At 42.9% G+C, this 27446-nt stretch overlaps 1 protein-coding gene across 1 annotated transcript in view; it reads left to right on the top strand.

Annotated features, from left to right (window-relative positions):
* The first annotated feature begins 10648 nt into the window (after nucleotides 1–10648).
* ttll11 (tubulin tyrosine ligase-like family, member 11) overlaps nucleotides 10649–27446 on the top strand; it is a 61114-nt gene continuing 44316 nt past the window's right edge. Inside the window, exons 1-2 of the mRNA XM_080743757.1 lie at nucleotides 10649–11226; nucleotides 12074–12491. Coding sequence (XP_080599883.1) covers nucleotides 11042–11226; nucleotides 12074–12491 — 603 coding nt within the window. The 5' untranslated portion in view covers nucleotides 10649–11041. The remainder of the gene's footprint in view (nucleotides 11227–12073; nucleotides 12492–27446) is intronic.

Below are 27446 nucleotides of genomic sequence, written 5' to 3' on the forward strand. Positions count from 1 at the left end.
GGGATGATGCTATAGGAATCAGCAGTATCCTCCCTGCACAATCACATCCTTATAGCAACCTATGCGTTTCAAATAAGCCTAATTTATTTGTCAAGCGTATTAGGCCTATAGCCCAAGGCATTAGCGCTCTGGCCTGTCAGCCTAGGCTATTTTAGAAAGATGTTCACTTACATCGATGGTGGTGAGCAAACAAGAGGCTACACACCATAACATGTTTCGTGATCCATGTCTCACACACCATTGCCATTCATTGTGGCGGTGTCGGGAAAAAAAGAAATCCGCGTCGACTTGCAATCTCAGCCAAGCCTATCTACGCACAATCGATTATTTAAAGCCTTTAAATACATAAATTCGAGGGCTAGACCACATCCGTGTCAGACTCCGGCAGATGTTGCAGGCAACGTCGTCGACCGACGCATCCGATGTGGAAAAAAAGCCATTTCTTCACTGTGTCATCATGCATCATTCATTCATCAGAGTCAGAGATCCGTTCGAACAAAACGGTCAAATTAATCCGTGCCAGAGATGTCCCATGGCCGCAGCCTCCATCCACATCCAGTCCAGTCCGTGTTGACAGCGATTCATCGGAGCGTGTTGCGTTTAAAGGGGAACAGATCGTTATGTTATGCGTGGGGCTCGCCCAGTGGCGTCAGTTCAGAAAAAAGCTAAGGTATGGCAACATGACTGGTGTGTCTTGCAAAGACACCAGTCACGTTGCCATACTTTAGCAACAGGCACGATGAAAAGTACATGTTATTGTTTCACCCTGTAGCCAAGGTAAGGCAGCTGCCATAGCTTGCCATACCCAATTGACGCCTCTGCATGGGGCTCGCCTCGCTTGGCAGACTGATGCGCTCTGCTTTTAATAGCCTATCAGTGGTGGAAAAAAGTGCTCAAATGCTTTACATACTGCAATATATATAGGTCTATAGGCTACAAGTAAAACTCTGGAATTCAAAATGTATTGAGTAAAAGTGCAAACGTATTGGTATAAAATGTAGGCTACTTAAAATACCAAAAGTAAAAGTAGGCTACTCATTAGGCTTGATTGATTGATTGAAGACTTTATTAGAAGTTTGCATAGAAAAAGGTACAGTTTCATGACGGTACAGTTCACTGGTACAAGGTCTACTAAAAGGAGATCCATGAAAAGACTAAGCTTATTTCCACTGGAAACCATTGAAGTATCTCATATAACATTGAATGACAGACAAATAGAACACAGTACTATGCAGTAGATATGTAAAGAAAAACAAAAAAGAAAACAGTAAGTCTAAACAAACAGTATATACAAAGAAGGGGCAGGGGAGGGTAGGGTTGGGCTAGGTTCATTTTTTTTACCAGCTGCGAACGGCTGCTGCCTGTAAGTGGTTTTTCAGGGCAATTTTAAAGGATGCTAGTGTCATAGGCAAAATGTCATAGAGGCGATTTAAAGTTTTAAAATATTAAAACCTTTTGAAAATAGCAGATCTACAGAGCTTGTAGATCTGCTATTTTCAAATGTTTGAAATGTATAGACCTATAGGGCTGAGTGGTTTAATATAGGCCCTATGTTTTGTAATACATAATTAAAATCTGCAACTATAGTAACTAAGGTTTTCAAGAAAATGTATAGTGGAGTACAAAAGTTACTACAAAAGTAGGCTATAATATTTGGATCCGAGGTGTAGTGGAGTAGAAGTAAAAGTATTGGAAATTGGAAACACTCAAACATATACCTCAAAATTGTACTGTGTAAGTAGGTTTAAGTATTATGTAGGCCTACTTACTCTCCACCACTGCTATCTCTCGCCTCCGTTTCCTGTCCTTTTCACTAGAATGCAAATGAGGTGAAACCCCTATGGGTGAAACCAATGAAGGCTAATGGAAAACATTATATTTGATATCCAGTAGTAGGCCTAGAGACAGAGACAAGCCACTGTTTTTTTTTCTTTTCTTCTTCTTTTCTTAATTTTCTCTAGTAGGCTACTATCATTTTATCTGTCTGCCATTCAATGTTATTTAAAAAAAAAAGGATCTCAATTTAAGGCTTACTTGAGCTTATATGCTTTTAGTTGTCCTCCTTGTACCAGTGAACTGCACTGTCATGCAACTGTACCTTTTTCTATGCACACTTCAAATACACTATTCAATCATTCAATCAATCAATCAATCAATCAATCAATCAATCAATCAATCAATCAATCAATCCATTAGCCAGGCTAATTTGCTTGGGCTCCAATGACCATCCTACTTCCAGTAGGCTGCTGGTGATGCTGAATGACTAATGAGATTCATTCATATATGAAGCGCACGCATATTCATATTTCTTGACTTTGCCTAAAGGATGCAAAACTTGGTTTTCATCTTCCTGATTATGTATCGTGTCCCCTTTCCTGGCAAGGAAGGACAAAAAAGGATACACATTGATGAAGTTTGAATAATAATATTTTTCTTGTTAGGCCGAATTCAAAACTATCCCTGTCTGTCAGTGGGCTATTGTGATCTTAAGACAATGCAATGGTATTGCAACCCAGTACGTGATGTGACATGGCTTATCATCAATGCTCAACTACCTTCAAAACTGACATTATGAAGGTACTTTGGACTGCAGCACACATTCATGATGTCACTGATCACATGACCCCAATCAATCCTCCTCACACAGGCCTAATTTTGTCCCTTTGCATTTTTTTTTTAATATAAATCTTTATTCAAACATCATGACGTACAATTAACAAGACAATACGAAACAGACAATACAGTACAGTACAACACAACACAAACGGCAAGTTATCAATACATTAATATCCTCTAGGAAATGCCTTGATTAGGCATTTCCTGCTGAGAGCAGTTTTTATTGGCACTAAAAACCTGAGTTTTGGTGAGTTTCGATGATGTCATCAGAATCACTGATGGCAGAAGACTGGTGTCATTTTGAATTATGCCAGTCCTCTAATGTGAGTGTGCTGCCATCTTTTGGGCAGTGTGCCATGATGCCCTAGAGTGCATGGCCATCTTCTGGCTAGAATAATTATTTCACCTTTAGTGGAAAACTAGAACTGTGCTCTGTTGAGGTGCCAACTGTGTGCCAGAAGAGCACGCCACGAGGTGCGCTCACCACTGGCGATGCCAGTGACATCACATTGGCTGTTAATGACGTTGCCACAAATGCTGGTCCCTGATTGGGCTACAGGCTTAAACACACACAGACACCTACATACGCAGCCGAACGCAGTACTTGCGCGCTCTGCTGGCTACATGAATTGTTCATGACTTTGAAACCATTTTTAAATACTTTAACCATTTTTAGAAATCTGTTTAATTTGATTGGATGGTTTATTATAACATATTATTCTGTGGTCTGACAAAATTTGAATACACAATTCTGCTTGAAATCGATAGCTCAGATGCTGGTTGCTCAACCTGTACAAGGTTCGACGAGAGGATCCAATCGTATTCTTTCGATGCCTTTGGCAGTAGATGAGACGAGAGCCTGAACCAATGAGTTGGTGCTCTGGCTGAAGGTACCAGCTCGGTTTTATACCCTGCATGCAGGAGGTGACTGTGTGGCCCATCTCCGACCATGACAGCCTTGACAGGGGTCTTCAACAGGGGTTCCGGGACACCCAGGTGGTCCTCAGAGTCACTACAGGGGGTCCTCCAAATCTTTGTGTGATAGAAACCTTTTTTCTCCTTTTTTATATTAACCACTTGAACCTAGCGTCCATATTCTGAGAACTTTAGCCAAAAATAGCAGATCTACAAGCTCACAACGCCTTGCACTGCGAGGCGTTGTGAGCTTGTAGATCAGCTATTTTTGGCAAAGAGGTTTGGTGTAGAGAGGAAAAAGAGTAGACCAAGTACAGAGTGAAAGGTCAAGTTTATTAAGTATTGACGGTTCAAGGGGTAAAATGTCTGAAAACAGACATTGACATGAATCCAAAATACACTGATGATTGTGCTGTCAAACAATGAAACTATATGGAATCTATGAAAAGGTTGTGGGGTCCCTGCTTCATCTCTCTCTCAACTAAGGGGTCCTTGACCTGAAAATGTTGAAGACGATAGTCTCGTGTGACACAATGGGATTATCTCCGTATGGGGTTCCGGGCATATGCCCCGAAACGTTCTTTACACTGCTTATACACCTACTTCCTGTGTGTTTTGCTTATTGATTACATTTCAATATGTTGTAGACATTTCTTTTGTCTCTGTGAGTTTGTTAGTGTGCTTGTTTGATTGGGTTTGCTGCCTTAAATGTCTATTTATGAACATGATTGGTGTAATAAAATAACATACAATTAAATAAAAACATAAGGCTAATGACGCTGAACCATTATTTAACTGTCTGGACAGGACAGGACAGGACAGGACAGGACAGGACAGGACAGGACAGGACAGGACAGGACAGCAATGTAAACAAATCATAGTGCTTTCTTGGGTTTAAATCCTATTAGTAGGCCTTGTATCTGAACTGTACTGTCCTGTGCTTTTCCTATGCGAACTGCTATTCAGGCAAGGCATGAGTGACTAGCAGGGGTGGGCAATTATTTTTTTCCATGGGGCCACATGAACAACAGAAAATATTGTGGAGGGCCGGGCCAAAAGGCAGTGCTCCCCGCAAACTAAACACATTGCTTTACCTCCGACTTCAGTAAAATAAATATGGTACTTCAACAATTTTTGTTGAAAACCTGGCATTCGGCACGACTTTTCTTTTTTTTTCCACTTTAGCCATTTGTGATGGGTAAGGTAAGGCAGGTTGTCTTGATGTGTGACCAGTCTGACCACCTGCTTGTTATTGAGACAACATCCGATGATCACGCACAGTCGCACACGTGCTGATGTAGGCATTGTGTCCATATGTATGTGAATAAAAAAACGTAAAAATAAAAGAAATGCCGCTTTAGTCCATGCATGAGATAAAATTTGAAAATGTGTTTATTTTGTAATTTGCCATTAACCCCACACGGGCCGGTCAGAGTGAACCAAAGGGCCGCATACGGCCCCCGGGCCGCACAATGCCAAGGTCTGGACTTTAGGATAAGACAAAACATGATAGTTCAGGAGGACAGGAGGAAAGGAAAGGATAAAACAGGACACGAATGGGGTCCGCTCAATATGCCGATGGGCCGCTGTTCCGGCTAGCGTCGGCAGGTTAGTTACTCGTCACGGTTACTGAGGTTAGGTTTAGGGTTAGGGTTAGAGTTAGGGTTAGTTTTAGTCTCTGAATACCGGCCCGTCGGCATACTGATGTGGACCCGACACAAATGAAGTGACAAGAAAAGACAAGGACAGGACAAGGAAAGAGTCAAGACAAAGACTAAACTAACATGTTGAATGTTTTTAATAGTCGGGCCCCCACTTTCACTTAATGCAGCCCATGGGTTAATATTGGCATACTGACTTCAGTCTATATTAGTAGCTTAATGACTAAATGTATTGTCCTTTTTATGTCCAATGTGTTTGTATTTAAGTTCAAAATAAGTATAACTAAATGCACCTTAAGTTAAATAAAAATGTTACTTTTCAGGATTCTAATTAAAAAAATAGCCAAAATAAATTCAGGATTCAAATAGCAGATGTACAAGCTCAACACGTGTCATACTGTGCCGCATTTTGAGCTTGTAGATCGGCTGTCTTTGCTACTTTTATATGACACGGAATGATGAAGCAGGGCATTCATTTACAATAAGAGCTTTAGCTGAGAGAGAGATGAAGCAGGGGCCCCCAGATTCCATATAGTTTCATCGTTTGACACCACAATCATAAGTGTATTTTAGATTCATGTCAATTTGTGTTATCAGATATTTAACTACTTGAACCGTCAATACTTAATAAACTTGACCTTTCACTCTGCACTTAGTCTGCTCTTTTTTTCCCATCTACGCCAAACCTCTTTGCTAAAAATAGCCTATCTAAAAGCTCGCAACACCTCGCAGCTCAAGGCGTTGTGAGCTTGTAGATCTGCTATTTTTGGCTAAAGTTCTCAGAATATGGACACTAGGGTTCAAGTGGTTAAATATAAAAAAGGAGAAAAAAAACGTGATATCACTCAAAGATTTAGAGGACCCCCTGTTGTAACGCTAAGGACCCCCTAGGTTTGAAGACCCCTGATTTAAGTGGTTGAATGTTCCTCATTTTGCTGGGGACCATCTAGAATCCCCTCAAGGACCCCATGGGGATCCATGGACCCCACTTTGAGAACCACTGGTCTACACTACAACCTATTATTTCACTAATGAGGATGCCAGCATACAGCAAGGATCTAACTAGCGCAATCACAAGGTTGTTTTGTTTGGAACAAAAACCTTCTCAGTTGTCCATGACCTCTAGGCTATACAGGCACAGAGCCGTAAGGAGGAAATAGATAAATAAAAACATTCACCAAAATATTTAATACAAAAATACGATCCTCCAACATGTGTGTTTGCATATGCCTTTTTCTTTGATACTGGGAGTGGTGGAAAGTAACTCATTACAGTATATTTACTCAAGTACAGTAGGCTACTTAAGTATTTTGAGATACTTTTACTTAAATGGTAAACGGTGCATTTGTATAGCGCCCTTATCCAAGGCGCTTTACATAGATTGTGCATTACATTCACCCATTCACACACATTCATTCACCGATGGCGGAGGAAACCATGCAAGGCACCAACCTGCTCACCGGGAGCAACTCAGAGTCTTGCTCAAGGACTCTTCCACACTAACTCTGGGGGAGCCTGGGATCGAACTGGGAACCCTCCGTGTTCTAATGACGGTTTCTCTACCCCTGAGCCAAGGCCGCGCCCACTTAACCAGAGTATTTTCAATTTTCAATACTCGTACTGTAGATCTGCTTTTTTCAAAATATATTTTTATAGGCTAAATTTTAGACAACTGAAAACTTGCAAAACAGGATATTCTGCATATCGAGGACTTTTACTTTTGGTTCTAACTTGGTTCTAACTTTTTGAGGCACTTGTCCTTTGGACAAGTACATTTCCCATCCACTTCCAGGCACAAGAGTCACTTTAAAAAGTCACAGATAAAAATTAGACATTTCACAGAAATGTCTTTTTTTTAATCTGACCCCTCCACAAATTGTATCGGGGGTCCACAGTCTGCATACAGCACAAAGCTGCTAGGACCGTCACAAAAAAAGTGAAACCAAGAGCCACTTGTCCAACAGACAAGCACAGGACAAGCCTTAAAGGGGAAGACCACCCATTTTCAATATTGAACTACCGGTATGTCATTGTGTGGTGTGGAAATATAAAAAAAGTTCCCCCCCTTCTGCGTTGCCTAGAACTGGAAGATTGATTTTGGGGTTTGTATTGTAAAGTACAATGGTGTGATGTCATCAAGTTGTACTTTACAATACAAACCCCAAAATCAATCTTCCAGTTCTAGGCAACACAGAAGGGGGGGAACTTTTTTTCTATTTCCACACTATTCCTCTAAGGTATATTAATGACATAGTTCAATATTGAAAATGGGTGGTCTTCCCCTTTAATGTCATGCCCTGCTTTAAGTATTTCATTGCCAATCACTGTACTCAAGTGCATTTTGAATACCGGACTTTCACAGCATGTAGAAACAGTATTTCTACTTTGCTGTATTGAAACTTTTACTTAAGTAAAAAAAAAAATGTGAGTAGCCTACTTTTTCCACCGCTGGGTACTGGAGGTGGGGGGAATAGTTAGTTTGTTTGGCATTCATTCATTGCTATGGTTATAAACATCGTGGAAATAGGCTCCAGGGGAAGTGGGAAAGAATGGAGAATGTGTCTGGACACAGCCAAGAGATTCTTCAATGGACATTACGTAGAGAGTAGTTGAGTGAAGTCAGAACACGTAAAATACAATAGAAGAAACAGCAGTGTCACACAAATAAAATACAACAGTGTTACACAAATGGAGACAAAAAAATACTAAATGTACAAAAGCACACATGGGGCAGATGTTTTCAACACTTTCCACATCAAGGTCCATTATTTGTTCAGCATTTGCACCACTAACCACGATTTATTTAGCCTCTCAGACCCTAATGCAGATGTTTAACTACAATTTAACTAATTGAGAGCATAAAATGAAACCGTACAGGGTCCATTTGGTTTCATTTTACACTCTCAATAGTTAAGATCTATAAGGGTCCATTTGGTTACCAACTCTCCATCATTTAGCTGGGGACCACCTGAAGGACCACTGGTGGTGATAGTAAAATATGTTATTGTTGTTTAACATGGTATAGATACCATTTTCAGTGTCAATGTCATGATGTTTTGAACAACTAACTAACGCAGGAGAATGACCACTGAGAGATGCCAATCAGGTCATTATGTACAGGACACAGGATAACAAAACGCCAAACATACTATCTGCCCTTACGACTGGTGCCTGTAACACGAAAACATCTGATATCCATTGCTCTACTGTACTTGTCATGTTTAACTTTGTCCAATCAGAATGTGACTAATGTATTCTGTAAATCCATATATCTGTGAAATCATTATGCTTGTCACTCAGAGAGAGATACTATGGGTGACAATGCTCTCTACTGTACTTGTACAGTACCTACAATTTGAACTCTGACTAAACTTCAACACAAAACGCATATTCCCTGGTGTGGTCTCATTCATTGTGTGGAGTACTTTATTATGGTTGGGGAAAACTGCTTATCCATATGGAATATGATCCAAATTCCATCAGGTGGTCCCCTGGAAAGTGGACAGGAGGAGCCGGGATTTGAACCGCCAACCAGCCGTCCCAATCAATAATCAATCAAATTATATTACAGTAAATATATTACTTTACTTTTACGGCACAGGTCAAGACAGGTGGACATTGTACAAGGACATTGATTGATTGATTGATTGATTGATTGATTGATTGATTGATTGAAGACTTCATTAGAAGTTTGCCCAGGAAAAGGTACAGTTTCATGACAGTACAGTTCACTGGTTCAAGGTCAACAATAAGGATACACCCAAAAAAGCTTATGGCTTGTTTCAATTGCGATCCTTTAAAAAAAAAAGAATGACAGGAAACGGATCAGACAAGGCTGTGGCTTGCTATTGTTTGCTTGCTATTGTTATTGATGATATCCTATGCATAGTAGGCTACTGTATTCTATCCGTCTGTCTTTCAATGTTAGATACATAAAGGGATCCTGTGTAAATAAGCCGTGAAGCTTACTAGGATCCCCTTTTAGTTGACCTTGTACCAGTGAACTGTACTGTCATGAAACTGTACTTTTTCCTATGCAACCTTGACCTTCTAATAGAATCTTCAATTGAAGAATTGAATAATTGAATAATTTATTTGCATAGGAAAGGTACAGTTTCATGACAGTACACATCACTGGTACAAGGTCAAGTTGGTCAACTAAAAGGAGATCCTAGTAAACTGACAAGAACCATAGATTAGAACCCAGCACATTGGCCTGCACATGGTGGCATGGTCGGCAGGTGGCGGTGTTGCACCCCCTCAACGGTCGTGCAAACCAACATTACAAGCAGAAGGCCAGCGAGCGAGCAGCAGGCAGGCGTCACCGCTGATTGGGCGTCCCCGGCCGTGACGCGTCGTGACGTGACAGGCCCGGGCTGTCATTGGCTGCGGCTCACGCCTCGGGGGCCGACGTCCGCCCGAAAACAGCAGATCTGCAAGCTCACAACGCGTCGCGGATGCAACGCGTTGTGGGCTTGCGGATCTGCTGTTTTTCTACCGTCGTACGACCGAGTTGTAGATCAGGCTTCGGGTAGCGTTCTTTTCTTTTTTCTCCTCTTCTTCAAGCCGGGGCGTTCTTGGCTACACATCAACACAATGCAGATATAACACACCACCAGCACCCCGTCTCAACGCCCTGGCATACAGGTAGCATTAACGGACAATAATAAGGACTTTAGATGGAGGATAACTACAAGTTAACTTAACATTTTTAACAGGGCTATCACGATGACAGTAGCTTCCACTGCTTGCTCGTTGAGAGACAGGACTCTTGTGTTGTTAGTTAGCTGCTAAAAGGCTGCTATAGACAGTCCACCTCCTCTTCTGGCTGTTGTTATTAGAGCGATCGATGCCAACCGGTGTGTAGCAGCAGGCAGGCAGCGGCTGCACACACGCACGCACAGACACCCTGTCAGATTGTGTTTTAATATATATATGTATATTAGGGATGATAGGGATGATGAGCTGACTTGTTTGTTCGTGTTAAACGAAGTCGTTTGGAGAGAGAGAGGAAACCAAAACGCAACCAAAGTGCCTTGTTGTGTTTGCAAAATGCAAGAATAAATATATCCCTCCCCTGGATCAATGTTGGCTTTTTGCCACCGGGTGACCGGATCGGGATCTCACTTGCTATACTGTCACACTGCGAGGTGCGACAAACGTGGTGCCCTGAGTACTGAGAAGTATGCAGACTCAGAGTCTGACAATCTCTCAGCGATGGCCATTCATATGATGCAAAAATGTCATTGACATTTGTGACCGATATATCCGATAAACCGATTAATTGCGCGGGCATGTCGATTGATACCGATGTTGCAATCCAATGTATTATTATTTTACCTTACACCTGTTATATAGTGATTTTGGATGCACATGCAGACATCTAAAGAAAATAACCTGTTTTGTAAAGGCCTAGCGATATGCACTTTAGTTCAAACAACTCAAATGTACGGGTTACTCATAAGATGTAGTTCTTATTTTTATGTGACATTTTACCTAACTTGTTTACACGTTCACTGATATAGCATTTTAGCTTTTTTGAGCCGTGGTTGTGGTGGTCACACCGTCTCCTATACATGGCCGTGTGTGTGGGTATGTATGCGTGCATGTCTGTATGTAGCCTGTCTCTGTATGTAGCCTGCAGTACCTTTTCTGACCACACATGTTAAGGGAGGGGCGCTGTTGTTCAGGCCAGGCACACTCACACTCGCACACAAACGTTCAGGCCAGGCACACACACACACGCAGCCTCCACCGCTCAGTTCACACGAGTGTGATTTTTTTTCTTATGCGAAATATCGGCCGATACCGATATGACGGACGATTGACCGCGCGCCCCCTAGAGTACGATGAGCGAACATTATGCCAAGGTCAGCGTTCAGCTCGAGCAAATGAAATCGTCGCCTGGCAAGGAAGCCGCCGCGGAGGAGGGCGCGGATGACGACGACCGCCAGGTGCCTTCGTCCGTCTCCTCGGACCCCCCGGGCATCCCGGCCGGACGGAGGGACCCCTCCAAGGCCTCCATCACGTACAGGTAGGGATGGGATGATATTATCGTTTATCGTGATAAAAAAACACTCACGATAATCGTATCGTGGAGATTTAATATATCGTGATATGTCCTCCGTCATGCACTGGGATCAATTCACCTTTTATTTGCCGAGCTGCATAGCCGGTATAATTTAAAGGTAACCGGTCACTTTGCCAAAAATCCAACTCGCCAAATTGTCCACGCTCATTGGGCAGGCTTGTCAATGCTCCTGAATTTGCCAGGATGATTGGCAATTACATCTACTATGTTAAATATTTTCTGGGGGAGGACCGCCAGATGAGAAGTCATTATTAAGGATGTCTTACTTTGCTTCAGTCATCAAATTTGTACACCTGCATTTGGCATGTTAAGGCTGAAATTGTACCCATGCTTGTAAAGCAAGCCTGATAAAAGTATCAAACATGCACAAAATTCAACAGAACACAGGAAAATATATCTGTTAAGAAGTTTTGGGGGGAGGACCACCAGACCCCTGTTGGGGAGTTCCGCGCACCCCCTAAAAATTTGACAACCCTGCTCATTGGTGAGATATCCTAGCAAGTTGATTTGGCGAGTTGGATTTTTGGCAAAGTGACTGGTATTCAATTTAAACCCTCTATAATTGGTAAAAGGTACTTTTTTTCACTCTCTATCAAATGTCTTTGCCAAAAAATAGCCGATCTACAAGCTCACAACGCGATGCGTTGTGTGCTTGTAGATCTGCTATTTTTTGGCAAATGTTCCGCCCCAGGATAATGTATTTTGAGTTATCGTGATAAAATCGTAAAACGCGATTTCTTTTGTCACAACAATCGTGATATGACATTTTCATATCGTCCCATCCGTACAGGCAGCGCTGCAAGAGCCGCAGCAAACTGGGCAAAGACGAAAAGAATGCGTGCGTCAAGCAACAACAGCAGCAGCACGCCGCGGCCGATCAGGCCTTGCACCACCACCACCACGGTGGTGGCGAGGCCGCGCATCACACGGACGCGGGCAAGAACCTGAACAGGCCCGGGGCGCTGCTGCTTCACCACGAGCAGACGCTGCTGCACGTCAAAGGGACCGGCAAGATACTGCAGGGGAAGACGGAGAGCAACGGGAACATCGCGCCCTACCACAGGCCCAGAGACGCCAAGGACGGACACCGAGACGACGGCGTCTCGAAGCTGGCGAGGAGGAGGCGGCCCGTGACGGTGGACACCTCCAAGGCCAAGACGTCGCTGGAGGCGCTGAAGCTCAGCATCAAGCAGCTGAGATGGAAAGAGGTAAAACTGTAAGGCGTCTTACTAGTTATGTTATACACTAAACTGCTTTGACTTTTACTTGGTAAAGATTATTCAACCACGTAATCCCTATATACTTTGATGGCTGGTGTCCTTGGCAAGCGTGTTTCCTAAACCCACCAGGATTGAGTTAAGTCCCGCCTCGCGGAAACTTCCAGGAGTGGCTGAAATCCTGAAGTGGACACATGGAGGGTGGATAAAGTCAGACCTAGTAAATGCATGAAGACAATCTTGTACTGAGAAAAGCCTGCATTTGCACAATGCACAGCTATTAATTTGTCACTACAGTGCTCAAAATAAACTGTGCTAAAAAAAATTACTTGTACTGTGCTTAAAAAAGGGAAAACCTTTTAACTTTGCTAAAGAGAAAAACGTACTGAGAAAGCTATTAATTTGTCACTACTGTGCTCAAAATAAAAACTCTTACTGATTATCAGTTAAATTGTTATAGTTTGGATATGGCTTTGGGCATATTATGCTGCATGTATGGATCAGTAGGTATAGTATTGCTTTGCACTAAGAGCACTATATGCACTTTCATACTTAAGATTATTGAGAGAGGCGTTTCCGCGAGGCAGGTCTTAGCTCAAGCCTGGTGGGTTTAGGAAACACACAAACGGCGTCCCCCAAGGGTCTATACTAGGCCCCCCTACTTCTCTGAAGAAGCAAGCAGCAGGCCAAATCGCTTTGCTGAAAATAGCGGGTAGAGCTGCTATTTTAGCTGCATGTTCGGCCTCAAGATAGGGATCCTGCCAGGGTTCATGTGGTTAATAGTGGGTTGGCTTTATACTTAACAAATTTATCGAAACGAAGCGGATAAAAGCGCCAAACTTTTTTTTAGGCTTCTTTAGGACCTAAGGATGGATTTTAGCCTTGGGTACCAAACTTTATTTTGAAAATTACCCATAGAATTATCCGTATCAAGTTGGGCTCCCATCGACTTTCTATAAAGGAGGAAAATACCCAGAAAAAAAATCTGCTTTAAGTAGGATTTGAGGGGTCTAGCGCCTTGTAAACTGAGAGCCTTGCAAACTATTGTGTACTATTTTAGGATTGGAGCATTTTGAAGTGGTCAAACTAGCAAATGTGCGAATTTTGAGTAATTAGCTCATAAAGTCAATGCAAGATTCCACACCCGTCACGAACTTCCACGGAGCGAAAAAGCGGCTGTTTTTTATTCGCTCTTGTGTCGAATTTTGTGAATATTCGCTGCATCAAAGCAAGCTCACTCTATTCAATTTAAAGAGAGAGAGAGAGAACATAGTCGAGGGACCATCCCTTTGCATTGAGGCCGAGGGGAACATCTGTTCTCCTTTTCCGTGTCTCGTCTTGTCTGTGTGGCTGCTTGCTAGTACTGCCGTCAGTGGCGGAAAGGTACTCAAATGTCTTACTAGTAAAAGTATGGTTTATGTATGTTGTATTACTAGTAAGACGCCTCAGGGCGACAAGCGAGGTCGTGCCACAGTGATGTGGACGGGTGCATCTCTCCACTCCGACATGTCTCCTTTCCGACATGTCTCCATTCCGACACTAACCCTATCTCTAACCCTAACCCTAAACCTAACCCCTATGGGAGTGTCGCCACTCCGACAATAAGAAGTCAATTTCGGAGGGAACTCCATCAGGGAACTCCATATATGGGCATAAAAGGGATTTTGGTTAGTGTGACAGTTAAGCCAGAGAGCGTGATGTCAAAGCGGCAAACCCATTTTGGTAGAGTGGTTCCCCTGACATTGGAGTGACGTCAGAGCATGATGACATCATGATGACACATTTGTACGGTCTATGGGTTTGCCCATAAACCGTAAAAATGTGTACTAGTGACGTCCGTCTACACGCGGACAAGCTGTGACATTTCTCATGTAACTAACTAGTAACTAATGTTTTAAAATAAATGGTTGAGTAAAAATACAATAGGATCGGAAATGTAGTGGAGTAGAAGTAAAAGTAGGCCTACTGGAAATTGGACATACTCAAGTACAGTACAAACACCTACAACAGTACTCAAGTAAAGCTCTGTCCAGACGGGCGAATTAGCGAAAGCGACGTGAATAAGCGAACCAAAAAGGCGAAGAATTCGCGATTCGCGTTTTTCCATACACACCAAAAGGCGACGCGAATATGCGCTTAATATTCGCTTAATTCGCCTAAACGAGGGGGTGATTATCTGCCTCTGGCGCATGCAGGAGAAAGGAGAAGAGAGAGGAGAGAGTAGAACGGAGAAACAAATAGTACACGCGCTCCCTATGTGCGTTCTTCATATTATATCGCATCTCTCTGAGTCTGCATGCAGTACATTTGGCCAGAGAGAGAGGGGAAGCCAGGGGAGCAGAGCGTTCACCGTTCCTCCTCCGCCCGTGTCCCTGCATACTGGCAGGTCCCCGCAGCAGCTGGTGGAAAGTAACAAAGTACATTTACTTGAGTAGCCTGTACTTGTAGATGAGTCCAATTTCCAGTACTTTCCTTCTACTCCACTACACTTCGGATCCTTTTGTATTTAATACCCAGCGATTTATTTTAAAACATTTGTCTTTTTGCAGTTATAAATTAGCCTAAAACATACCATGCTTTTACCAGTAATTCAAGTAGTTTTTACAAGCAGCCACGCTGCCACACAGAGAGAGACACGGAAAAGGAGAAAAACACCGTTCCCCTCGGCCTCAATGCAACATGAAGGTCCCTCCACCATTCTCTCTCTCTCTCTCTTGAAATAGGGTAGAGTGAGCTTACTTTGATACAGAGAGAGAGAGGAATTCGCCTTTGAACGTTCGCTAAATTCGACACAAGGGCGAATAAAAAACAGACGCCTTTTCGCTTTTTCAAAATTCGCGTTTGGTGTGGATGCTTCCATTGACTTTATAAGGTTTTTAAAAAAAGGCGAATTATACGCTAATTCGCTATTCGCCAATTCGCCCTCTGTGTGTACGGACCTTAAATGTAGGCTACTTAGTTACCTTACACCACTGGTTGATGCTGCGACTGGCTGGCTGCACCTGGGGAACCCTTCAGACAGTGTCCTCCCTGCTGTGATCATGTGATGATGGGTTGTGTGATGCCATCCCTAAATAATTCACACCACAGATAGCTTTATTCAATTTGTCAAATTTTATACGCGTATTCGCATCGCGGTAGTTGTGTAAGTAAAAAAGCGCAATGCGAATATTTCGCATTTTCGGGTCGCTTATTCGCGGTGTGTAAATACCTTTAGTCTGCTAACAGTATATTGTCGTTGTCGGGTGGAAACCTTGTATGTCCAAAACCGTTCGTTTTGTATGTATCATTTAAAAAATGATTTAAACTAGTGAAAACAGCCGATCTACAAGCACACAACTAGGCTGTTTTCACTACTTTTGTGCGATGGCCTTGGTATGATGAAGCAGGGCTTTATGTGCGAGAAAAAAAACTTACAAATTTGAAACTTGGAGATACAAGGTTTCTGCCTGACAGAGACGATATGAATGTGTGTTTGCATGTAATGCACACTCAACTGTATCTAAAGAGCTTTGGATAAAAGCGCCATATAAATGCACCATTTACCATTTAGCATGCAATGTACTAGACAGGATGTCTGTGCCATTGTCGCGGCATCATATAAATACAACGACACAATCACTTTTAACCCCGTCACTTTAAACTGTTAAGTCCCCGGTGTAAAATGTATAGAATTACAGCCGCGTGTGGCTGAAAGTTGTGTTAGCCTAAATGGAAAGCAACTGCTTTAAAACATGTATGAGACTTGGCTAATTGATACGGGCTACCTCTTTCCTGGGCCGAGCCAAGGCGAGCGCCATCTGGTCTGCCCCAAAGAGCAGTTTGAATGTGATGCAATTAAGCCATTTAGGCCTAGACTTGTTGAATGCTTTAACTATTGGAAAAATAGCAGATCTACAAGCTCACCGAGTGCCGCGATGCGAGTTCTAGATCTGCTATTTTTGAAAAAAATCATGAAAACTTTTCTCATTTCTAAAGTGAACATTTGTAATATAATATTTGCTCCTGGGGGGGTCCCTGATACAGATGGGGGTCGGTGGCCAAATACATATAATTCTAGGGGTCCTTGACATGAAAGAGTTTGAGAACCAATGACGTGGAAACATGTTTTTCAAAAAAAAAAAAAGAAAACCTTAGAAGGATTTAGAAAACACTTATAGAATCAGGTCAAAATCGGGTCAAAATTCAGATGTTCACGATAAAAAAATAAATAGCTGTGAGCTTGTAAATCTGCTATCTTTCAACAGTTAAATCATGAAATAATAATACGCATTCTAAAACAGCTAGTTCCATTCCTTGATTCTGATTGTCTGGTTTCCCTTTAATTGCTGTGGTATGTGAGACTATAACCCACACCTCTAATCAGTTTATATCAAACCCAGGTCCGTTATTTCTTTCCACTGTTGTGAAGCTAGACCAGAGAACTTGATTGCAAGTAACAGGTGTGTTGTTTCTGCAGCCTGGCCGGGAACTACGTTCCTGTGCTGGGGACTACTTTCTTGCAGAGCAGACCTTATAGTGAATTATTAGTGATAGAACAGTTTTAATTGGTACATGTCTATGATTTTTCATGTTGCCATATTGTAACCGTTTTAGAAAAGCAATAAGCCACACAAGGCTTGTGGTTACCTGTATTTTACACCGCCTACGCCTCTCAGCCGGAGTAAAATACCAGGTAACCACTCGCCTCTTGTGGCTTATTGCTTCAATAATGCGTACCCGGTCTAACTGGCTTAATACCTGCCATCGTTCATTATCAACAGACCTCTCCATTATGAATGAGGCATACTCAAGGGCAAGGCAAGAAGCCTCTCTTTATCACTGGGACCATGCGGCGATACTTACACCCAGCCCTTCCTATTGGAGCAGATCTTGTATCACAACCTGTAGACAGCGGCCCTATACATTACCCACCTTTGTCTCTCCTGATGCACCCGCAACTAGGGCTGTCACAGTTATTACATAACCGTCTAATCGCAGTTATTTGACATAATCGCGATTATGTTTCATAATCATCATAATCGTTTCCATGATGAAAAATGTCACACATATATATATATATATATATATATATATTTTTTAGTAAAACATTTTGGAAATCGCTGATCTACAAGCTCACAACGTGTCTATCAATGTTATTTTTTAAGTATAAAGTTGTCAAATATGTCAGTAATTCTTTGTATATTTAGTAGGGCTGGGATGCGATTAAAAAATTGATCGAATTAATTACAGGCTTTGTAATTAATTAATCGTAATTAATCATTTTTTTTTTTTTTTCAAGTAAAACACATTTTGTTGTACGAGTGAATCAACAAGTGAGTTTTTTTAATCAAAATGTCTCATCCACTGGGCCAAGCAAAGCGCTCTGATCGGCTACTTCTCCCTTTGCGTTTGTTGTCTCTTCTTGGTTGGTGCATTGCTATGATCAGTATGCCCGAAACTGAAGGTTCTGTGGTGCAAAAACTAAGTGCGATTAAAATTCGTTAATTTTTTTTAATCGCGTATATCTTCTGTAATTAATTAATCGCAATTAATCAGTTAAAGTCCCAGACCTAATATTTAGGTAATGTGTCATATATTATCTACCATGTGCAACTTCAAAGCCTAAAAGCCAAACAGAAATGTAATTGTCAATCACAAAATCGTGACAGCCCTACCTGCAACAAGTTGAGAATATATTGCTCCTTTAACAACTTTCAGCCACGTGTAGTTTAGTTTGTTATAAGGCTAACGGCGAAAATATCTGATCTACAAGCTCTACAGGTCACTTTTAAGGATATGCCCAAAATAGGGACGCCATGTTCGGCGTGCTTAAGGAGTATTAAGTATAATGTTATTGTTCTCTGATCAAACGAGAAAAGCACATTGAGTGATGATAAAAAAACAATCTATTACCAGTAAGACTCCCTAAGCGCGAGAAGCGACCGCGCTGAAACATCAGCGCTTCTTAATAAGGCATGGTTAAAAAGCAGGAGTTAAACTGTTAATCTGGCTGGTCGAGTCATCATTGTGAACAGGTCAGCTATATCCATATCTGGAGTCCGTGAGGCAGGCCCGGCGGCACAGCGGCAAATACTCGAAAACAAAGGCGAAACACTAATTTGCATAGTGTCAGCTCCATATATGGAGATGTCTTGGCCATATATGGAGCATGACATGAGGCATGACGCACGCACAGACGGATGGATGATGGATGGACAGACAGACAGACAGACATGATCTGTAGCTTTTCATACGGTTCCTGTGCTGCTAACTCCACTGTTCAGTTAAATTTCATATAAGTGTCAAATCACAAGTTGTCTCAAGACATAGCAGAGCAGAGAGCTGGCATCGCTCCACTGTTGGCCTGGGGACCAACGTGTCTCCCTCTCTGACACCTGACTCCTCTGGATTCACCCGCCGCTCTGCTTCACCGGGCCACACGCCCTGTCTTGCCAACCAATCTGTTGGAGTCATTAGGGCTGCTTTTGTCGTTGACAATGGCAAAGACACATAACCTAAATATACAAAGAAATTACGGGAGGCTCTCTCCATTCCGACATGTCGCCACTCCGAAATTGACTTCTTTTGTCGGAGTGGCGACACTCCCATAGGGTTTAGGGTTAGGGTTAGGGTTAGAGATAGGGTTAGTGTCGGAAAGGAGACATGTCGGAGAGGAGAGATGCACCCAGAAATTACATATTTGACAACTTTATAGCGGAAATGCAAGCTTGTAGATCTGCTATTTCCACTATTTATTTTTTTATGTTTGAAAATATATGATCATTTGTCAACATGGAAATGATTATGACGATTATGTCAAAATATTTGACAATTATGTAATAATTGTGACAGGCATAGCAGTCACTAGTGCAGCGACAGAGAACCCCCTCCCCAGCCAGCTTCCCAACCATGAACACGGCCAGTAGACATTTTTTCACAACAGCCACGTTCAAATAAATGTGGTGTTTTTTTTTCCTATCATTTTTATCCTACGATTTTGTAACCCATTTTTTCACCCAGTGCCAATTGCCTAAGCTATGTAATCCTGGGCTCTGCTCTCCCTCTGCCACGCCTGGGGAGACAACTGATTGACCTCATGCTTCCTTCTATGCATGAGTAGTCCAAGTTGTTTCCTTTTCACCTGACAGGGGATTTCCCTGGGATGGACGTAGCGCGTGGAAGGAACACGTTATTCCAACCAGTTCCTTTCCCCTCCATCAGACGCCCCGGCTGGCCAGGGGGAGGCAGTATGGAGAACAGGATTACTGCATGTTTTTGTGAGGGTATCTACCCTAGGAGACACGGGGAGAACATGCAAACTCCACACAGAAAGGCCCTTTCGTCAACCCCACCTAGGGTGTGGGCGCTGATGACGCGGAGGAGAGAACACGCCCCCAGCTCCCACAGCGTCCCCCAGCGGGAATCGAACCCAGGACCTTCTAGCTGTGAGGCGAAGCGCTACCAACTGCGCCACCGTGCCCCCTATAAATGTGGTGTTTAAACTGTAATTCACACCGGGAGTGACAAGCGGATTTAAACAATGCAATGAATCGGGCGCATGTGAGGTTATTGTGAGTAACACACCCTCATACATACGTAAGTGACTTATGCGTATCAAAGCCATCAGGTGCACCAGGCTTGGTGGATATAAACTCTAGGTGCTCATCTTTGGCAGCATGTTTGTAATCTATACATTTTAGGTAAGAAATAGGCCATGTGGGGTGCCACATGGCCTACAACTGTGAGGCGTTGTGAGCATGTAGATCTGCTATTTTCACAATATTTATCTGCGTCACATTAATTGTAATATCTACAATTCCAAGTGCTTCTCAGGGTGGGAGTCCCCAGTTCAAATATGTTTATTTTGGGGGTCACGGCCTAAAAAGGTTTGAGAACCCCTGGTATAGAGCATTAACACATTCATCCACCAGGGGCATTGACAACTCATTCTTAAGACTTCCTATCTAGCCAAGCTTTATAAACTATATATTTTTTAAAGAGAAAAAAATAAATAAAAAAAATAATGAATATTCGACTTCGGTGAACAACGTAGAATAGTGACTTTGATATTTGAATATTCGGATATTCGAATATTTGGTGAATGCTCTAGCGCACAGTGAGGCTGATTCTGTAGCACAGCACGTTTTAGCTTAAGAGGCATCTGCTGCCTGCTGACTTCCAGCATATGGCCTTCTCTTAACTGTAGGAAATGATTAGACATAATCCCCTCTAATCCAATAGGCTATTAGTCTTCTTTCAGGCAGAGAGAATGAGTATATCCAGTATCTGTATCACACACAGAAAGACATACTAATTAGGGGCTCTTAATTAGTGTCCCACAGAGACTAATTAAAAGACCTTTTTATTGATTTTCAACTCATCATATATTTTACCAAAGATCTAATCTAGGCTTATCCACGAGTGGTCAAGGCCACACTGTGCTTAGTCAGAAATGGCCAGGAGGATGCTAAGAAAAGGAACATAAAGTATATTGTCTATTCAGCAATGATGAATTGGCCAAGCATTGAAATCATTTAAAACATCAGGCCTATTATATTACTAGAAGCAGTGCTCTTCCGAGCACAGGTCTCCACCAGGCCAGGCATCCTGGTGGCGCTATACTAGGCCAATGTAAAAAGGGTGGCATGTGTTCTTCGCCAATCTTAGACCTGTCATGGCAGTCGGACGCTGCATGCATGATTTGAGGCATTGTGTTCCACTATTAGTAATGTAAAGGTATAGGGTGAAAAATTATAAAAACAAGTAAAAATAATTTGTAATAATAATGTAATATGAGTAATGCATGGATGAAAAATACAATGGCAGCTGATTATATGTGCTGTAGGGCACCTGTAGCAGAATCAACATTGACATTGTAATTTGATTTTGTCTCACTTTGTTGAATATAGGCAATATATTTTGTTGACGGAAATCAACACTACACTGCACACCTCTAGTATTCACTGATGCAGTGAAGCATAAAAACACAGTGTGTCCCTCAGTGTGTGTATGCAAATGCTCATGTCCAATATGAAAGAGCTATTCCTGGTTTAAATCCCTTGATACTTAACCCCATTCAGAACGGGTACACATTATTGTGTATTATTATTTTAACTTTAACTTTTAGCTATAACTATTGAAAAATAGCAGATATACAAGCTCACAGCACGGCACCGAGTGCCGTGCTGCGAGCTTGTAGATCTGCTATTTTTTTTTTATCGTGAAAATTTGAATTTTTACAAGATTCTATAAGTGTCTTTTGAATCCTTCTAAGATTTTTTGAAAAACCTATGTTTCTATGTCAGCAATCTGGCTGGCCATCGTCAAAGAAAAGGTCATTTTCACTTAACAGTTAACAGTTAACAGTTCAGTTAGTCTGTTCTTGAGAGACTACTATGTCAGTGGTTTTCAAACCTTTTTCATGTGAAGGACCCCTGTAAAAAAATATTCATATCTCAAAATATTATAGTTCCAAGGGGACCACCCAGAAGCAAAATTTGAGTTACAAACGTTCGCTCTAAAAATACATATATTCAAAGATTTGCACACATTCTCACGACTTTAAAAAAAAAATAGCAGATCTACAAGCTCGCAGCGCGGCACCCGGTGCCGCGCTGTGAGCTTGTATATCTGCTATTTTTCAACAGTTAAAGCAGTCAATAATTCTAGGCCTAAATGGGTTAACTAAATTAATTTGACATACCCCTCAATGAGCGCAAGTCAAACGCTCATGTCCGATATGAACACACTATTCCTGGCTTCATTCCCTAGATACGTAACTAGATCAATTTGACACGCACGTCAGATTAGCCCGTTATACATTGAAATCTTCATGGCAGATATCAGCTGCCAAGCAGGCTTTCCTTTAAGTTCGAATTCACTCACAGACCTCGTCACAGTTATTACGTAATCGCTTGATCGCAATTATAATTGCATAATCCTTATAATAATTTCCATTTCCTCTGGAGAAAAGCGGCTTGGTTGAAATCAACAGAAATGTCATATTTTCATCATTATGTCCACGTCGTCCATCCTCTTTCAGGCACGTGCACACATAGACATTAAAGGGGGCTTGAGCAACCAGAGGCCTCTTGTGCCTTATTGCTTCAGTATACTATAAGTAACTAGCCCTTACCCGTTCAAAGATATGAGCTCCAAAATGATGTGCAGTGTGTGGGTTATGGGATGTGCACACAGTATATGAGGGATGGAAAGTAACTTTAACTGGTGCTTGCATGATGTAGGAGCATCAATGTAAGAAACCCGTTTCGTTTAATGGCTACAGAGATACTGTCTCCCCCCCCCCCCAGCCCGCCCGCCCACCCGCCTGCACACACACCCGCCTGCCTGCACACACACACACACACACACACACACACACACACACACACACACACACACACACACACACACACACACACACACACACACAGAGCTGGTTAAACATTTTGCCTCATGCTAGATGCAGAATAGATGTGCCTCATGCTAGATGCAGAATAGATAGTAGATACCCCATAAAAAGGCTAATATACAGCATATGATTTGTGAAAGTGACAAACGGGCTTCACAGTTATGTCAGGTGTGTTCATATGCTAATGGTGATGCGATTTCAGATCAATTGCTCCAGCCACTGAGGAGAAACGCTGTTTCAGACAGACAGACAGACAGACAGACAGACACTCACTCACTCACTCACTCAGACATTCGCAAAATTATAGTATAGACTAGCCCTTACCCGTTCAAAGATATGAGCTCCAAAATGATGTGCAGTGTGTGGGTTATGGGATGTACACTGTGCACACAGTATATGAGGGATGGAAAGTAACTTTAACTGGTGCTTGCATGATGTAGGAGCATCAATGTAAGAAACCCGTTTCGTTTAATGGCTACAGAGATACTGTCCCCCCCCCCCCCCCCCCCCCCCAGCCCGCCCGCCCGCCCACCCGCCTGCACACACACCCGCCTGCCTGCACACACACACACACACACACACACACACACACACACACACACACACACACACACACACACACACACACAGAGCTGGTTAAGCATTTTGCCTCAAGCTAGATGCAGAATAGATGCGCCTCATGCTAGATGCAGAATAGATAGTAGATACAGCATAAAAATGCTAATATACAGCATACGATTTGTGAAAGTGACAAACGGGCTTCACAGTTATGTCAGGTGTGTTCATCTGCTAATGGTGATGCGATTTCAGATCAATTGCTCCAGCCACTGAGGAGAAACGCTGTTTCAGACAGACAGACAGACACTCACTCACTCACTCACTCACTCAGACAGACATTCGCAAAATTATAGTATAGATGGTAAAATATAAAGGAAACAATTAAGCAATATTACATGACCCTCGAGTGTAATATTGCCATTATACAACAGTTGCCCTTAAAAAACATGTCAACTTCATTACATTGTAATTAAGATATTCAATAGAAATGTGTACTTTTTTAATGCCAAATTTAGCTACTATGTCCCTGAAATTCACATGAAAACTGCTTCAGCTCTTTTGCGACCAGCGCAGGTGATTTCTTTGTTTGATGAGACCGTGCGGGAGTGCTCATTATTTGCACGGGTAGAAAGCTATTTCAACCAATCGGATTTCTTTGTCTGAACTACCTGTTGTATATAGTATCATTTCGAATTCTTCCTCAATCCCTAAATCCTTCTGTTTGGCAGGCAAACCCACTACTATGGTTTAGGAAAACCTTTGTGATCTTTGACAGTACGCGAGGCCCCAAAGCCTATAATCCCCTACTCCACATTTACAAGGTACTAAGCGGCCAAATTACACTAGAGACCCTTCCTCAACAATGGATCGGTTACCTGTACAAGGTTATCGTCTTGTCAAGACCTCTGCAACGGTGCAACCTTCACCCCCACAGTGGCGTCAGTTCAGAAAAAGCTAAGGTATGGCAACATGACTGGTGTCTTGCACGCGCACGAAGGCGCGCGTGCAAGACACCAGTTATGTTGCCATACCTTAGCAACAGGCATGATACATTTATTTTCAGAAGTTTTCCCCCCGTTTCTACGGTTTCTTGGGCTGGATATGGCAGCCTGGAACGGTTGTTCAAGTGCAGCTAAACTTGGCATGTTAGTAAACGTGCCACAATTAACAATAATGCATTGCTCCTGTGCAGCTGACCTGCGGAACCTGGGAATATACCATTTTGTTAAAATGGGGAGAATAAAAGTGTGGAGAATATAATTATAATACCTTGTTAAAGTGGCATTTTGTTAAATTTTGCATGTGTAGTTACTTTACTATTTAATAACATAATAACCAGCACAGATCGACAAAGAGACATTCATGTATTTATATTTAAAACTTTTATTTTCCCCCCTGGACCCAGGGTATGGCAGCTGCATACCCCTGCCATACCCAATTGACACCCCTGAACCTATCCCCCCCCACCTGAACTGGTGAACTACAGCTCCTATGACTAATTCACCATGTTGCAGCCATCGTTGTCTTCACCCTCCTCAGATTCCCCATTATCATCATCCTATCTCGTTCAGAACCCAGTAGTCTCCTCCTCCTGCAGGACTTGGTGGTCTGCTGAGCAATGCCCTGTGCTAGGGCTCAAAAAGAGAATTATGCTTGGAACCAAAACACGACTTTTCAGTTGTTTTTGATGGGTGTGTGTGTGTGTGTGTGTGTGTGTGTGTGTGTGTGTGTGTGTGTGTGTGTGTGTGTGTGTGTGTGTGTGTGTGTGTGTGTGTGTGTGTGTGTGTGTGTGTGTGTGTGTGTGTGTGTGTGTGTGTGTGTGTGTGTGTGTGTGTGTGTGTGTGTGTGTGTGTGTGCATGCGTGCGTGCATGCGTGTATTACAGAAATCTATAATACAGAAGTGTCAAACGTCTGAAAGGTTATATTAATTTATGTACTTGGTCTGGAATACTTTTGTTTTAACAAATGACGTCATCAATGGGGTGTGGCATGAAGTTGGTCAGTCTGTGGTACTGCTGAGGTGTTATGTAAGCCCAGGTTTGCTTTGATAGAGGCCTTTTTTTTATCCCACGACTTGTGTAACCCATTTTCTCACCCAGTGCCAATTACCTAACCTGTAGTCCTGGTTTCTGCTCTCCCCCTGCCGCGCCAGGGGAATTGGGGAGCACCTGGCTGGCTAGGGGGAGGTAGTATAGAAACCAGGACTACTGCATGTTTTTGTGAGGGTATCTACCCTTGGAGACACGGGGAGAACATGCAAACTCCACACAGAAAGGCCCCTTCGCCAACCCCACCTATTGGCGCCGATGACGCGGAGGAGGGAACATGCCCCCTAGCGCCCCCAGCGTCCCCCGGCGGGAATTGAACCCAGGACCTTCTAGCTGTGAGGCGACAGCGCTATCCACTGAGCCACCGTGTCCACGATATATAGAGATAGAGGCCTTTTAGCTCATCTTTGTGGTTAGCCTCACAGCTAGTAGGTCCCGGGTTGGATTCCCGCATGGGGACGCTCTGAATGTTGGGGGTGTGTTCTCTCCTCCGCGTCATCAGCGCCCACACCCTAGGTGGGGTTGGCGAAAGGGCCTTTCTGTGTGGAGTTTTCATGGTCTCCTGTGTCCTCTAGATACTAGGTACCCTCACAAAAACATGCAGTAATCCTGGTCTCTATACTGCCTCCCTCTGGCCAGCCGGGACAACTGATGGAAGGGAAAGGAACTGGTTGGAATGGTCCGAAGGTTCATTAGTCCGAAGGTTCATTAGTCAGAATTTGTTAACTCTTACTGTGCCAATCCCGAACTAGTTCGGCTTTATTTGTCCTTATCAGGGTGCCGATCCCGAACTAGTTCCTTTTAAAAAAAAAGCCGCGCCGCCGGCCGTCATCTGTTTACACGGCCCGCGAGAGCGTTGCGCCGCCGATATTTACCATCCACTCCAATGCAATCCAGGATCTTTAGAGCTCATTTTCTCTGTTCCATGCATATCCATGAGGTGTGCAAGGTTTAATCATGGCTAAATCGCCGAAAATAGGGCTTCTAAAATGCTTGGTAGTCAATAGCTAACTTCAAGCTAACTTCATCCTGTTCCTGTACATGAACAAAGGAAAGTGTTCAGGCGAGTCATGGCTGCACAGGGCTTGTGCATATACCAGCACTTGTCTATGTAGCATTCTATGGCCATTGGGCGCTCTCTAGTGGTGAAAAGGTTAAGAATACTATGCCTAACTCTAACCCTAACCTAACTGTAACCTTAGTAACCCTAACTAAATTCGGACTAATGAACCTTCGGACTAATGAACCTTCGGACTAATGAACCTTCGGACTAATGAACCTTCGGACATATGGGCAGTCCACGTTGGGATAACGTGTTCCTTCCATGCACTACGTCCAACCGGGGAAACTCCCCCCTGTCAGGTGAAAAGAAGTGACTTGGACCCTTCATGCATGTGTAGTTACTTTACTATTTAATAACATAATAACCAGCACAGATCGACAAAGAGACATTCATGTATTTATATTTAAAACTTTTATTTTCCCCCCTGGACCCAGGGTATGGCAGCTGCATACCCCTGCCATACCCAATTGACACCCCTGAACCTATCCCCCCCCACCTGAACTGGTGAACTACAGCTCCTATGACTAATTCACCATGTTGCAGCCATCGTTGTCTTCACCCTCCTCAGATTCCCCATTATCATCATCCTATCTCGTTCAGAACCCAGTAGTCTCCTCCTCCTGCAGGACTTGGTGGTCTGCTGAGCAATGCCCTGTGCTAGGGCTCAAAAAGAGAATTATGCTTGGAACCAAAACACGACTTTTCAGTTGTTTTTGATGGGTGTGTGTGTGTGTGTGTGTGTGTGTGTGTGTGTGTGTGTGTGTGTGTGTGTGTGTGTGTGTGTGTGTGTGTGTGTGTGTGTGTGTGTGTGTGTGTGTGTGTGTGTGTGTGTGTGTGTGTGTGTGTGTGTGTGTGTGTGTGTGTGTGTGTGTGTGTGTGCATG

This window comes from Nannobrachium achirus (genome assembly GCF_963921795.1).
Source record: "Nannobrachium achirus genome assembly, chromosome: 15".
Classification (NCBI taxonomy): Eukaryota; Metazoa; Chordata; class Actinopteri; order Myctophiformes; family Myctophidae; genus Nannobrachium; species Nannobrachium achirus.